The sequence below is a fragment of the Poecilia latipinna genome, unplaced genomic scaffold, assembly GCF_001443285.1.
Source record: "Poecilia latipinna isolate Pla-1442-1.1 unplaced genomic scaffold, P_latipinna-1.0 Scaffold66, whole genome shotgun sequence".
In the NCBI taxonomy this organism is placed as follows: Eukaryota; Metazoa; Chordata; class Actinopteri; order Cyprinodontiformes; family Poeciliidae; genus Poecilia; species Poecilia latipinna.
The window spans coordinates 54,869-69,233 of record NW_015112682.1 but is presented as its reverse complement, the minus strand read 5'-3'; the positions used below and the strand labels follow the sequence as shown (position 1 = coordinate 69,233).

Here is a 14,365-nt window from a genome sequence, read left to right as displayed (position 1 = left end):
CATATAAAATATTGCCACTGTGCAAGCAGCAGCTTATTGATTTTTGAATGTAGGATGCTTGGTTTGACAAACAATAAAATTACCACTGCACTATATCAATGTCAACATATGATGCTTACAAGGCAGAAGATACACAACCAAATGGGGCTTGTGTGCCCTCCATAGCCTAGCCAATATTATGTATGTTTGCACTGCAAACATATGTACTAAATGTTCAGTTCCACTTATTAACATCTTAAGTATAGTGCCACAATGTCTGAAATTGTAATCATCACATCAGTGTGTACAGAGGAGGAGTAAACACAAACAGAGGAAATGACCTATAGCCAAGGTAATGATGCTGATCTAATAACTAGAGCAAAAAAAAAAAAAAGCTAAATACAAGGAGTAAATGAACAAGAATAAACAGGGGAAAAAAGAGTGAACTAATGAGACGCAGGCTTAGCATAAATACAAACACACCAGTGGTACTCATTGAACAGTGTCATAACACAAAGAATTTAATCTAATGGAGCACCCTCGAGATGTGGTGCAACGTGTGATGAACCTCATATGTATAGAGTCAATCTCTAACAAATGTGTGACAGTATCATGTCAATATGGGGGGAAATAATTGAAGAGTAATTCTGACAAGTTGTTTAATTTATGCCAGCAATGTTAAGGGATTCCTGAAGACAAAAGGGAGTCCAACTTGGTACAAAGTGGTCCTAATAAAGTAGCTGTGGTGTGTTTATGGTAGTCTGACACTGTTTCAGAGTAAGCAGACTTGCATAAAGATGCATAAGAAAAACTATTTAATGCTAGGTTCAAGAAAGTAATCCATCATTCACATTAAAACATCGTTTTTTGTTGTTTTTTTTAATTTTAGATTTTACCCAATCTTCCAAGGGACAGCAAGATCAAGACAGCATTCCATCATAGCTCTTGCCTCGAAGAGGTAAAAAAAAACTAATAGGGTTGTTTATCTTGTGTTAAAGTTTCTGTTTGGTAGGGCAAAATGTGTCAAAATTTGTTGTGTTACAAAGATTAATGGCCAAACTTATCCCATTAGTCATAATGGCAAGATTATTTCCACTGGAACAGCTTTTCAAGTATTTCTAATTATATAAATAACACATAACTCTGTAGTCTGATTTGAATATTTTTTATTACATTTATTCAAAGTCACAGATGAATTATTGGGTTTCGCCATTTTAAAATCTTAGCATATTCGATTTATATTTGGTAATATGTCAGCTCTGAGATTGACATATTACATATTGAGATTTTTTTTTCAAAATAAAAACAGTTTGAACAACTCTCTTTAATTATTTACTAACACATTTACATGTAAATTACCAAACTGAGCCTTTGCATATGTGCAAGTTTTGAAATGTGAGTTAAGATCCTTAAAAGTTATTTATTTAGCAGGGCATAGTGCCACCTCCACCTGCCATATCATCATTTTGCTATAAATTACTATAATGTGTTTGTGAAGGATAAGGACAGTAATTCAGATGCTACAATAGATTTTTAATGTTTGGTATTTGGAAAGGTATATCCTAAATCTTAAGCCAGAAACAGATTTCAAACACTGTGTGGATTGCAACAAGTTCTGCCATTATTTTCCACACTTGAGAAAGTATACATGAGTGATTGATTCCATTTTTTTTTTTTTTTTTTTCATAACGCCTGGTTTACCAGAGACTATCCCAGGCACTCTGAGCCCATCCAAGCACAGTACGGGGATAGTACAAAACTTTATCCGTAACACATGTGAAGATCCCTGAGAACATGTTTTTGATTCTTTCTGGAAATTCTCGTTCGAATTGTGAAGAATCCATCGTGGTGTTATAGGAACTGCAGTCTGTACAAAAAGCAAAAGGAAGGAATGAAAGATTAAAATGTATGTAAAGTCAATACATACGTTCCAGAGACTGTTGTATGTTATACAAATGCAAATTCACCATTTACATGGAATAAATCCATATAATTTTTTATATCATTCTTACAATGCATAATGTGAGCAATAGAAAGGATGAAACCTCACCATGATCGGTGTTAAGGACTTGTGGCTTGTAGAGATTAAGACAGTCTGCCTGTGCCTCAAACTCTTTCAGTTCTGCATCTGTGACAGTTGGTTTCCTGCCTATTGAAGATGAAATCTGTGTTAAGATAAGCTGAGTGTAAAATGAACACAATGTAAAAACAAGACAAGTAATGACATTTGCTAGATGTTGGATTTGAGTAATACCTTTCAGCCCCACCATTGGACCAACTGAGAAAAATGGTTTGTTTGAATTTTGTTCACTTGATTTAATTAAAAAGCATATATCAGTAGCTAGTTAATGGTAGCAGGTGCAGACTGCCAGATAGAGCCAAATTTAGTTATCATTTACTTAGTTATGTTAACCTTATACTTACTTAACATTAACAAGATACTGGCAGGAGAGTTGTCATCTTTCAGAATGAGGCAGTCAGCACAGCTAGTGCGAAGAAGCAAACATTTCTCATTGGTTTTGGGACCTGTTAAACACATCAGATGAGCAGTTTTAGAACCATTTGGTAATGTGAAATCCCTTTCGCTAATCCAGATCGAAATATTGAAAAGTCAAGGGGAAAAAAAGACAATTTCTCTCTTATGCAACATTTACACATACATGCACACACACACATACATACACATACACGTAATAGGATACTTCAGCTCCTCACACCTACCATTACTATCAGCTGTAGATATCCCATCCGTCTCCAAGAAAACCTTGTCAGTGTTATTTTCACATTGCCCAGCACTGCAAGACATTCATAAAAAAATTAGGACATCTAGAAAACAATTGCATGTGCTTAATGTCTGCAAACAATATAAAAATCTTAAAAACAAGACACAAAGATTGTTCCTTTTCACCAAACAAACATTCACTCCGGCTTGACACAGTTTGCCAACATTTAAGTAGGGTCACAAAATTTTTTTGCATTAAGTTTTATTATTGTGAATTTATATATCTAACAAAATGAACAAATAAGTCCTCAGTCTCAAAAACCAAAACTGTTTGCGTATTCAGATTGCATCAAAAAATGATAAATAAGGACGGCAAAAGGCCAGAACTAATTAAATACAGCAAAAGAAAAAGAGATAATAGCAACATGAATTTTAGAAAGGTCTCCCTGTTATTTTTGCAAACACCTTTCTATTCAAATAAGTTGTCTAATCTGTGACTTTAAGTATGTTGTTGCCTTTTTAAAATTCAGAACACATGATTTTATCAAATGCCTCAAGTGGGAAGTAAAGATCAGACTGAATAAGTTACCTATAAGACACAAGCTAGCTGGAAAATGTTGTTTTTTAAAAACATTTTTAAGGGATTGAAACAACATGGAATAACAAAAAAAGCCTTTGGGATGGGAGTCTCAAATCCCCACCGTGTCATGGAAGATGGCCGCTTGTACCGAGTCAGGTGCTGCTGGAGGTTTCTGTCTGTTAAAGGGGAGTTTTTTCTCTCTGCTGTAGCTATGATCGGTTTCAGTGGTTGCTGTAAAGTCAGCATTACAACACAAGTGATTTTCTGCTGTTGCTGGATGCTCAACTAGGAGAAGTTGATGCTGAAAGTCAGTGACTCAATGCAATCTGCTGGGTTTCCATAGATAGGAACTTTTTACACTATTTTGAATAGTTAATTGACCTTATTGTACTGTTTGATAAGTTGGATAATTTAGAATGCAAGTATGATTTAATATTTTTTTGTTTTGTTTTTTCTTGTTGATAGCGCCTCGACACGTTTGTTGTGAATTGGTGTTAAATAAATAAAACTGGGTATTGTGACCCCTGGACCCAGGAACACAGATTGTTCTGTTTAGTTTAAGAAGCTGTTTGAATTACTTGAAAAATCATTGGCTAATCAGGTCAAGTAGAAATAAAAGGACAAATACTCAGACTGTAGGTTAATTTCATAACTGCTGAAAGTAAATAAGAAAACTTACATCTTCATTTTTAAGTTCATGTCGTAGACATTTGATTTGCTGGTTGAGGTAAAATCAATTTGAAGACTTGGAGCCCCCAAGGTATTCAGCACTGTTACTACCCAACAGTAAGATGAAGACACAGCTACAAAGTACCATGTCCCTTGAATCTGAAGAAACAAAGAGAGGTAATTTTGTTTGTTTACAGTTTGTCATGAATACATGGCAGTATTTAAAATATTTCAGAAAATTTAAATAGCTGCATAAACTGTGAAAAGGTGAAAGATACTTGCATCCTGAAGTTGGTCTACCGGCTGCAGCAACACCTCACAGGCCAGCGACGCCGGCTGGGAAACTGAGAAGAGACTCAGCAGAACGACAGCAGCACATGCAGTCTTCATGGTTTTCTTCATGGTTTTCCTGCTGATTGCTTTCTTGATCCTTCTTATGTTGATTCTGTTAACCAATAATTTTTCTGCTGATCTGTCCTCCCTTTTTCAGTAACAGCCACAGTCAGTGTTTACTCAACAAATAACACAGCAGGTAACCACTATGCACAAAAGGATTAAATGGGGATAAATGTAGAGCCCAAGGGTTTTTATTCAATTATTAGGTACACAGTGTAGGACAGCTTGTCAATTAATATGGCATTAGAAAACAGATCATATTTGATGTTTTTCAGTTTTCTTACAGGATCAAAAACGGACTAAAATCAATTAAATTATAATTATTTTTACATATTATACTAAGAACAATCAGGTGCTAAAAGTTTGTTTTTCTTTTTCATTTATTCAGACAAATGGATAAATTTGTCTGAATAAGTGACTCAGACAAATTTGCTGAAGATTTGCTGATTTGGTATCACTTCAACTGTTTCATAAATCATTTAAATTGGCTTTTGACTTTTAAATGCCATCTAAAGAGGTTTCAGTCTCTCTTGTTTTCTGTACTATTCAACAATATTAATATTTTAAGCTGTTGTTTGGAAGAATATAGATATATGAACAAACCTTTGTATTGTAAAAATCCAGTGACCCAAAGGCTGAGAAAAAATGCATAGGTCTAAAATTTGTAGCACTTGAGTTGAAAAACCTCTATGTGTTTGTGATTAAATAGTGCTTATATTCAGTGATAATTTCTAAAAACAATCCAGATTTGTGTGAATATGTTTAATACAACATATTACATGCAACAAAATTACAATGATTAAGCAGAAGGTGGGTATGTGGTCTTTGGACCCCCTTACATAGAGACAAAATATCTATTTGTCTAATTTTAACCTTGGCCCCTGCTGCTGCTGTGTTATCAGACATATTGTTGATGTTTCTCCACCCAAAGCCTGAAGCTGTTTCAGTGTGGTTATGAATTATGTGTTGTCTCACATAATTCAGCTGAATGCTGTTGTGGTCTCCCAAAACAGCATTCTGTTATTTGCACCATCCCCCATTAAAAAGCAACATTTTTCAACATAAGAGCTTTGGCAAGAAAATTGCTAAAAATAAGAGAACAGCAATAACGTCTCATTGTAAAGAAAAACTGGCAAAACGTTTTTATTGCTAAAACATCATTACCGACTTGTAAGAATAGATTTTCCAGACAAAATGAAGTGGCCAAATTACTCTCTGTCAAAGCATTCGAACATGAATGTGCTCATATTTAACATATTTTTTTTTAAAATGTGTTATTTCAGAATTGCCCTGTCTTGTGTTTTATTGTGTAGTGGTATTTTCCAACGGGGGTTGAAGAAATAGACATGTAGGTCATCTTTTTTTTTTCTTCTTTTTACTTTTAAAAGATTTTGACTAAAATAACTTTGAACACCTTATCAAATAGTATGCAAGCTGTTTCAGTATTTCCAAAATGTGAAAATAGATTTTCTGTTGGAAAAGCAGTATTTATTTGAAGAACATTTTCCACACCAAATCAAATTGCAAGTAATATTGACAAAACAGAGTTGCCAGTAATCCTGTGTTTACTTATTTGTTAAACTGGGTCACTGATGCTTTTGCACTTTCCAAGTTAGGAAAAGAGTCACTCAGAGCTCAGAGTACAGTGGAGTAAAGTTTTAGTAAACAAAAACTAAACAAAATGTGAAAAGGAGCAGCTTTGTTGAGAATGTGAGAGCTAACAGAAATCACTAACAAATTCAGTTAATTACTGTGAAATAATTTTGTTATATGTAAGATACATTTTTAACTACTACTGGTTCTTTTGATGGGTTTACATGCACAACATAAATCAGTCAAGTTCTCAACAATTATTCGATCCTGTGATTCAGGAGCAATACTGATTCAGTAACCGTCATATTTGAATGACTATGGGGTTCGTTGTATTGTTTTTGGTTTATTGCTTCTGCTCCACCATGGAGACTGAGGCCAAGCCATTGGCTGTCATCTCACCTGTGCATCATTGCATTATCAGCCAGACTGGATTGTGAGTCCGCTTTAAAGTCTAACTGCCCCCCAAATTTGGTGTTACCAAGCAACCATTTGTTCTTTTGGCGCCTTCAGATGTATCAGAGTAGATTAAAAATGACTAACATTTGCAACAAATCAACTCCAACTAACACTAGCTGTGCATGTTAGTCCCTTTTGACAAACTACAAACAGTAGCTGAATTTTCATTTAGCATAAATTGCATAATTTGATGTTTCGAAAATAAATTTTCTTAATGGAAACACAGCAAATTCTCGTTTTTGTGTGTGCGTGTGCGTGTGCATGTGTGTGTGTGTGTTTTTTTTACATGATGAAGTTTTGCACACATTTGCAATAGAAACACAGCTAGCGTGTTACTAGGTAGACTAGACACTTTATTTTAAGCAATTGTACAATCATTGATCAATAACATTGTTGATGCGATGACTGGATAACACTTTATTTGAAGAGGTGTGCATAAGACTGACATGACACTGTCATAAACATGACATAACATCTGTCATGAACATAAAGAAGTCTTTTTGAATGTTTATGACAGTTGTCATGAAGTGTCAGTTGGTAAATAATAACACTTTTAATGCAAAGTTGTTCTAAAAGTTGCATTAAAAGTCCATTAAAAATGCCAACTTTGCATGATTTTGTAAATTATGTAATTTAATGTACAGTTAAATTCCATTGTTTATATTGCCTACCTTCAGTGGTTATTGAGCAAGAACACTGAACAGGTTGCCAGTCCATCACAGGGCAGCACATAGACATACAAGACAAACAATCATGCATACACTCACACCTAACAGTAATTTAGACACCACGTAACCCGGTGCCTACATTACTAACCTTAGATTACCTTGTGTCTTGAACTAACATGAACTATGCATGTTAGCATATAGTTAGAATATGCATTAGCATGTTATCCATTAACATGTTAGTGCTTCCTCTTGTGGGAGAAAGCAAGAGAACCCAGAAAGAACCCCTACAAGTAGGAAAACATGCCACAGTTGCTCACATAAATTATATTTAACTATGGCTGAATTTATTATATTCATTGTTCCATCTATGCATAATTTGCTTGGCAAAAAATAATTCTCCTTCCCAGGTTTTGCTTCAGCAGAACCTGAAGCTCTCCGATCTGGTCACAATTGGGGAATTTAAAAGTTTGATAAAGGGATTTGAAAATTTGTGTATATTTATCAGTGCACAAAATATAGTGTAGGACGGCTAAGTCCTAGCACAAAAATTTGCGTGATAGGTGCATGGAGCCTGGTGCTGCAAGGTTGGAGACCTTGTCCTGTTAGGCGATGGGGCCTGGATAATACCCGTGCTAAACGGACGGCGGAGTCCGGCGATGACAGGCGCTTAAATTCTGTAACAAAAGTATATTTTTCTCTTTTTTTTTTCTCTTTTTCCAAAATCTCTTTCTCTTTCTTACTGTTTATTCAATGTCACATGCTGTTTTCATTTTGTTTTTTTAATTATGTAAAGCACCTTGAAATGACTTGCTGCTGAAATGTGCTATACAAATAAAATTTGATTGATTGATTTGATTGATCAGTGGGAGCCCTTCTTTTGGTTGTGCATATGGTATTGATTTTTGGTCTAGTGAATTGTACTCAGAGGCGCCGTATAGGGGGGAAAATTTATGACTATTCCAGGGGCCCCGGACAAACAGGGGCACTCCGCGATTTTTTTTTTGTTTGTTTGTTTTTTTGTTCATAGAAATTTAAAAAATTGAGGCCCCGTCAATTACAAAATTAATTATATTGTGTTTTCTAAAATTGTTTTTAGCAGTAAAAATTAAATGTTACCACTCCCAGACCAAAAAGACAAGAATGACTGTGGTAGTTACTATGCTGCTAAGAAAAATAATAAAGTTAGGATTTCAAAAAATAGAGAAACAGAGAGAGAAAAAGGTAAAAGTGTCAATTTGTAACCCAGTTTTTCTCCGAGAAGTGGGTAGACTGTGTGAAATTATCAACTACTTAGCATAGTTAGCTTAGCTATACACTACTGTTTGCCTCCTTTTCATTAGCATTTAATGAATTAAGGAAATAAATTACCAACATATTCATATATTGAACTTGTACCTGTAATTTTTACCACTCAACTACAGATGAGTCAGTCAGCAGCAGCTCTAATTCATGTCATTCCTGACCTGTTCTCTCCTAAGTGAAATTAAAGCTGCAGTATGTAACTTTTATATAAATATTTTTTACACATATTTTTTAAAACTGTCATTATGTTGTGACAGTATGGTATGAGAGGTAATCTGTGAAAAATCTATTTCCTCTGCTTTCTCCTAGTGCTATCTAGAAACAACCAATCAGAGGCATGAGAGTTTTCGAGCTGTCAAGCCACAATGTGGATGCTCTTCCTCCCTCCCCTTGCTCTGTGCTATGCTGTAGCTAGCATAGCCTGCTGTGAATGCTCATTCTAGTCAGTATAGCTACCAATGGCAGCAGATAAACATTTTTCCATTAATGATAAGTTGATTTTCCACCAATAGCACATTTAGCAGTGACTGAATGAGGTTGATTGACAGTGCTAAGACTGTCCTACTAGTTCTGATTGGTTGTTTTTGGTCTGAACATTGCATTACTTTGGCCAGTAATAGTAGCTCAGGAAGGAGATGGAGGAGATTGATTGTTTTCACAGATTATCTGTCTCATAACAAACTGCTACGACATGGTGACAGCTTTAACAAATATGGAGAAAACATATTTTTTATTAAAGTTATATACTGCTACTTGAATAAAATGCAACTACATTGCATTTTTTGAGAAGTCTGGATTACTTCATGCATACTTTACATGTTGCCTATGACTGTTTGTGGGAAGAGACATTTCAGTAAGCTAAAACTAAGAAAAAATTTAAGCAACCTACTTGCGTACTGTATGCAGACTGCTGCATGTAACATTAATGAGCAGTAAATATTGTGCTAGTATCAGTATTGGACCAAAGAAAGCAAGACAGTTGCAAGCCTTTAAAATTGTGACACTTTTGATAGGTCAAATAGACTCAAATAAATTGTAACAGCAGCTGCGCAGGGGGGCCTAATCAAATTTGTTGTCATGGGGCCCATGATTCCTGGCGGTGCCCCTGATCGTACCATAATTGTTTTCATGTTATTGTTGGTGATGTGTTCAACAGGTCTCTTCCAAATGAGACCATGAGTCTCAAGAGATTATCCTGTATAAATAAATGATTAACAATAATAATAAAAAATATTTTAATTTTTGTTTGTGCCCATCAGCCACTTTGGAGGCAAGAATCAAGTTGATCTTTATCAAGGTTGTGGTTAAGAGCCTCTTTCCCCTCATCTGTTTCACAGTTTCTGTGAACAAGTGGAATAGCTGATGCTATTTCTGAATATGGTAATGGTCTAAATATAGCACTGTAGTTTTGAATCTTAGACCACAAAGCTTTAAAAAAAAAAAGCCTGAACAACATCATGAATTCACTCATTTTTACCCTGAGAGTTGCTGCTGACAGTCAGCACCATGAACACTGGAGAAGTCATTTATACCGTGTTGGAAGTCCTCATCGCAGTCTGCTGCTGTCTGGGAAACATGTTGGTTGTTTTTGCTTTGTGGAAAACTAAAGGCATCCGACAACCCACCTTCTGCCTTATTGTGTCTCTGGCTGTGGCTGACTTTCTGGTTGGATTTGTTGCCATACCAATGGCTGTGCTGCTGGATGGACATCTGGAGACTTCATTCCACACATGCCTCTTCATCAGCTGTGTACTCATCCTCCTGACCCTAGTTTCAATCCTGTGTCTGATGGCTATTGCTATTGATCGTTTCCTGCGGGTCTATATCCCTCTGCGGTAAGAATTGTCTTTAACTTTTCACTGAGCACATTTCAATCATTCTGAATACTTACTTACATTTTATTCTCTGAGTTCTGACAGGTTTTCAGCTTGACCTCAGGTTTTTATAATGTCTTTTTCAGAGTACAAAGTAGGAGTTCAATGTATCTAAAGCATTCTTTCACCAGAGCGGACTGATGATGAAAACCAAATCTTTAATTAATTTGGTTCAGAAATCTTTCGTTTATGGTGGATTTCCTGTGATCAGACGTTGTACAAACAAGCTCAAATCTTGAGTCATCTCAGTCACATACTTTTAAGAGCTATCAAAATGTTTCAGTCAAAATTCTAGCTGTTGCATATTTGATAGAGTTAATTAAGATTTATGGTAAAGCTCACTGTTATACTACATTCTAAAGCCAGTCTTGATGTGTGGTTGGATAACAACCATCACTTAGGAATAGAAAATTATGGCCAAGTGTAAACATCGAGTTGCTGATATAAGATTAAATTGAGAAAATACAAGGCTGTTCTGTGTTTTGCAGCACAGTAATACCACTGAGCGCCACCGTGGTGACATTGGAACAGTGTTCTTACATTTGAAAGCCTCACTGTGACCCTTCAAGTCAAACTTCTTGTCATTGTCAACAAGTTGTTCTCTTGTTTGATTGTAAAACTATTCTACAAGAGACATTTGGCTACAAATGCTTGTAAATAAACACTGCAGCAATATCTCGTTGAAACAAGAAACTTTCTTGTTTTAACGAGATATAAGAGTTGTATATCTTGTGATAACATTTATATCTCAAAAAATAAATATAGCTACAACTCCGGAAAAACATTAAGTGACCACCTCAAATGATCAGTTTCTCTGATTTTACTTTCCATGGATATATGGTTGAGTAAAATGAACATTCTTCTTTTATTCTATGAACTACTGACAACATGTCTTTGAAATTCCAAGCAAAAATTAAGTATTTGCAGAAAATGAGAAATGGTCAAAATAACAAAAAAGATGCAGTACTTTCAGACCTCAAGTAAGGCAAAGAAAACAAATTCATATTCATTTAGAAACAACAATACTGATGTTTTAACTCAGGAAGCATTCAGAAATCAATATTTGGTGGAACAACCATCAGGTTTTCAATGGGGTTCAGTGCAGTAGGTTCTTTTTTTTTCCAGAGCTGTGTTTATATGAAAACGAGGCTTAAGTTAAGTATTTGTGTATAATTTTAACTGTATTCATTTAAGAATCAAAATTAAATGGATTAAAGTCTTATTGTTGTTTCACCATTTCACTAAAGAAAAAAAACTGTTTAATTTCCTTGACTGCGTAAAATTCTGACTGGCGCTTTATATCTTTCTTTACAGATACAAACGGACTGTAACCTGGAAACATTCCTATTCTGTTGCAGCTGTATGCTGGCTTGTTGCAGTACCACTGAGTTTTACTCCCATGCTTGGATGGCATAAAGACCCACCTGACTCTGCTAATTCTACAGTTGTTTGCCGGTTCATAGAAGTGATTCCCATGTCCTACTTGGTTTACTTTAATTTTTTTCTTTGCAACCTGATGCCTCTGTTGGTGATGATTGTTTTGTATATATTCTGTTTTATTCATGGAAGACTGAAAGAAAAACCTGGTAATGGTGCTCAAAATCAGTCACACATATACCTTCAGAAAGAAAAACAGCTTGCATCGTCTCTGGCTCTGGTCTTGACTCTTTTTGTGGTTTCCTGGCTCCCTATTCACATTATGAACATCGTGGATTACTTTCGTGGACCAGACACTGTACCATACAAAACTTTCTATGTTGGCATTCTGCTTTCACACGCTAATTCAGCTGTCAATCCAGTAGTGTATGCATTTAAAATAAAAAAGATCAAGACAGCTTATGTGAAGATTTGGAGACAGTTTGTTCTGTGTTCAACAGAAACAGTTATTTGTTGCCTTGCTCGCCAGACAACAGAAAACGCCAGCAGTAACATGAGAAGTGGTGAAAACGACACAACGCCGATCTAACTTTTTCAGTCTCTTTCTTTGTGATGCATGTCACTGAAACGTCAATTTTATGTCAAGTCTTAAAGAACTGTGTAAATTGCATAGAATCCTTGTTTAATAATGAACTGCAGCTTTTGTTGTCACTCTGTTTTCATTTTCTTCATTTTTGTGAACCAGGTGATCTTTGCTAAATTGTATAAATAGCTTGATGATTTTTCACTTAGTTCTGATTTTTTCCAGTTTATTTGAAAATTGACAAGACATGAAACAATGTCAGATTTAAATAGTCATTGCCACTTTTTAGACCAAGACTGATAAATCAAACTATGATGGAATTAACTTCTTCCTCATTGTTAGGTTTTCATTAAATGTTTGCCCATGTAGGGCCACTGCCTACATGGGCCCTACATGGCAGTGTTCCCACATGGGTTTGCCCATGTAGGCCCTGTGTAGGGCCCATGTTTGCGGTGGCCCTACATGGGCAAACCCATGTGGGGCCACCATGGAAACTGTGGACAAACCCATATGGGACCCATATTGTCTGCCCTCCTTTTCCCCATATGGGGCCCACCTAGGTATGCTGGAAGGGATTATATTGCTTTAATTCTTATAAAGCATTTTTGAATTACCCTGTTGCAGGAAATGTGCCATACAAATAAATGAGCCTGCCTTACCTAGACTCCACAGTAATCTGTCGAGGTCATAGGCGTAACTTCCAGAAGGACTGGTGTGGACATGTCCCCACCAACTTTGGCCTAATGGGGACAGTCCCAACCAATATTTCCTTCTATTTTGTACCTGCACCTACGTGCGGACCGTACAGCAGCTGCACGTTGTATTCAAAGCATCAACAGCCAGTTAATGCTTTGTAAAACAAATGGCAAATCTGCTCACTGATCTAGTGGATTGGACATCACAAGACTTATTGTGCGGCCGTGGCAGTGCGCCACATGCATTGTTGCTTTGCATTGAGTCAGGAATATCAGTGGTTGGGAAAATGACACAATCAAGCAAAGAATCTGAAAAAGGGACGAATAGTTTTGATATTAATCGTCAAGACTACGACAGCAAGATAACGAGGTTCAAGTATTAAGAAAATAAATCTAGAATATGCTAGTTTTAAAACTTAACATGTCTTGATTGAAATACCCTAATTATAGTTTTCAGATTAATAACTTAACTGCCCTATTGACCTTTATTTTATCTGTAGTTGCAGCAGATTGTTTGCGAAGATCTTTTTGAAAGTGCCTTTTGTCTGTCTGGGAAACAATCAGGAGAAGTTCCAGCTTTTCACACTCATCTGTGAAAAGCCATAAAACAGCAGGAGTCCAGGCCAGTACAGGAGAGTCTTTGCTTCCACTCTGTTTAGACAAAGGGGACAAATGGCTTTTGATCTTGGAAACAAATTTCAGGGAGTTTCTAACTTTAGAGAGGGTCAGAGACAGCTCCTGATTGGATGAGCAAAGATACGCCTTATTTGAATAAATTAAAAGACAAAAATACGCCTGTTCTGTTTTGAAGTTATAAATGTTGTTTTTTATACAAGATAAAAGGGAGAAAGCCTGCCCTCTCATGTTATTTTAAAGTACTACAACGTAGTAAGTTTTGTTATTCGAAACAAAACTTATTAAACGGTAGAAATAGACGCCGTTGGTGTTCGTTGGTGTAAATTACTGTTGAAATCTTTCATGTATGGTTGCATTGCCGGTATGTATTAAGTTTGTAACTTTGTAACATTGTTTCTGTCTAGCGATAGCGCTCTAATGTGTTGTTTTAAGGTGGAGTATGTTTATGTTAATTAGATGCGAGGATATCGGGAGGTTATCGGGTGCGCAGTTGGTAGCCTAGATGTACGCATATAGATGTGATGTTCGGTAGAAATTGAATGTATTGTATTTTATGCTGCATATGATCACATATTTATTGTATTTTTTGTCTTCATTTCAGTTTTACCCTTTTAATTGTCATTAAACCTGCTGACAACGTCCTTCGGTCTTCAGAGTCGTGACATGAGAAAGGTGTTAGAAAGCCTTTGCATCAGACATGCACCAGTAACGGCACAACGCCTTTACTATAAAAATTTGTGCACGTGAGGAACAAACTAGATTTGCTCTTGCAATTCTCTAAAGACGTCTTTGCTTTTCTTTCTTTCCTTCTTCTTTTCCATTTGTCTCAGGTAAA

At 35.9% G+C, this 14,365-nt stretch overlaps 2 protein-coding genes and 1 long non-coding RNA gene across 3 annotated transcripts in view; 1 reads left to right on the top strand and 2 right to left on the bottom strand.

The window, feature by feature from the left end:
- Positions 1-1,491: 1,491 nt before the first annotated feature.
- LOC106964339 (uncharacterized) lies at positions 1,492-4,419 on the bottom strand. Its single transcript, XM_015059817.1, has 6 exons — positions 4,233-4,419; positions 3,961-4,109; positions 2,701-2,774; positions 2,404-2,505; positions 2,030-2,128; positions 1,492-1,846 (listed from the first exon to the last, which is right to left on the bottom strand). The coding sequence occupies exons 1-6, from the start codon at positions 4,350-4,352 to the stop codon at positions 1,677-1,679; spliced, it is 714 nt and encodes a 237-aa protein (XP_014915303.1). The 5' UTR covers positions 4,353-4,419; the 3' UTR covers positions 1,492-1,676.
- A 5,452-nt stretch (positions 4,420-9,871) lies between these two features.
- Positions 9,872-12,205, top strand: LOC106964313 (adenosine receptor A1-like). Its single transcript, XM_015059741.1, has 2 exons — positions 9,872-10,200; positions 11,554-12,205. Exons 1-2 carry the CDS (start codon positions 9,872-9,874, stop codon positions 12,203-12,205), a joined length of 981 nt encoding a protein of 326 aa, XP_014915227.1.
- A 1,920-nt stretch (positions 12,206-14,125) lies between these two features.
- Positions 14,126-14,365, bottom strand: part of LOC106964327 (uncharacterized) — a 24,233-nt gene continuing 23,993 nt past the window's right edge. Inside the window, exon 3 of the long non-coding RNA XR_001428388.1 lies at positions 14,126-14,342. This is a non-coding gene — a long non-coding RNA (uncharacterized LOC106964327). The remainder of the gene's footprint in view (positions 14,343-14,365) is intronic.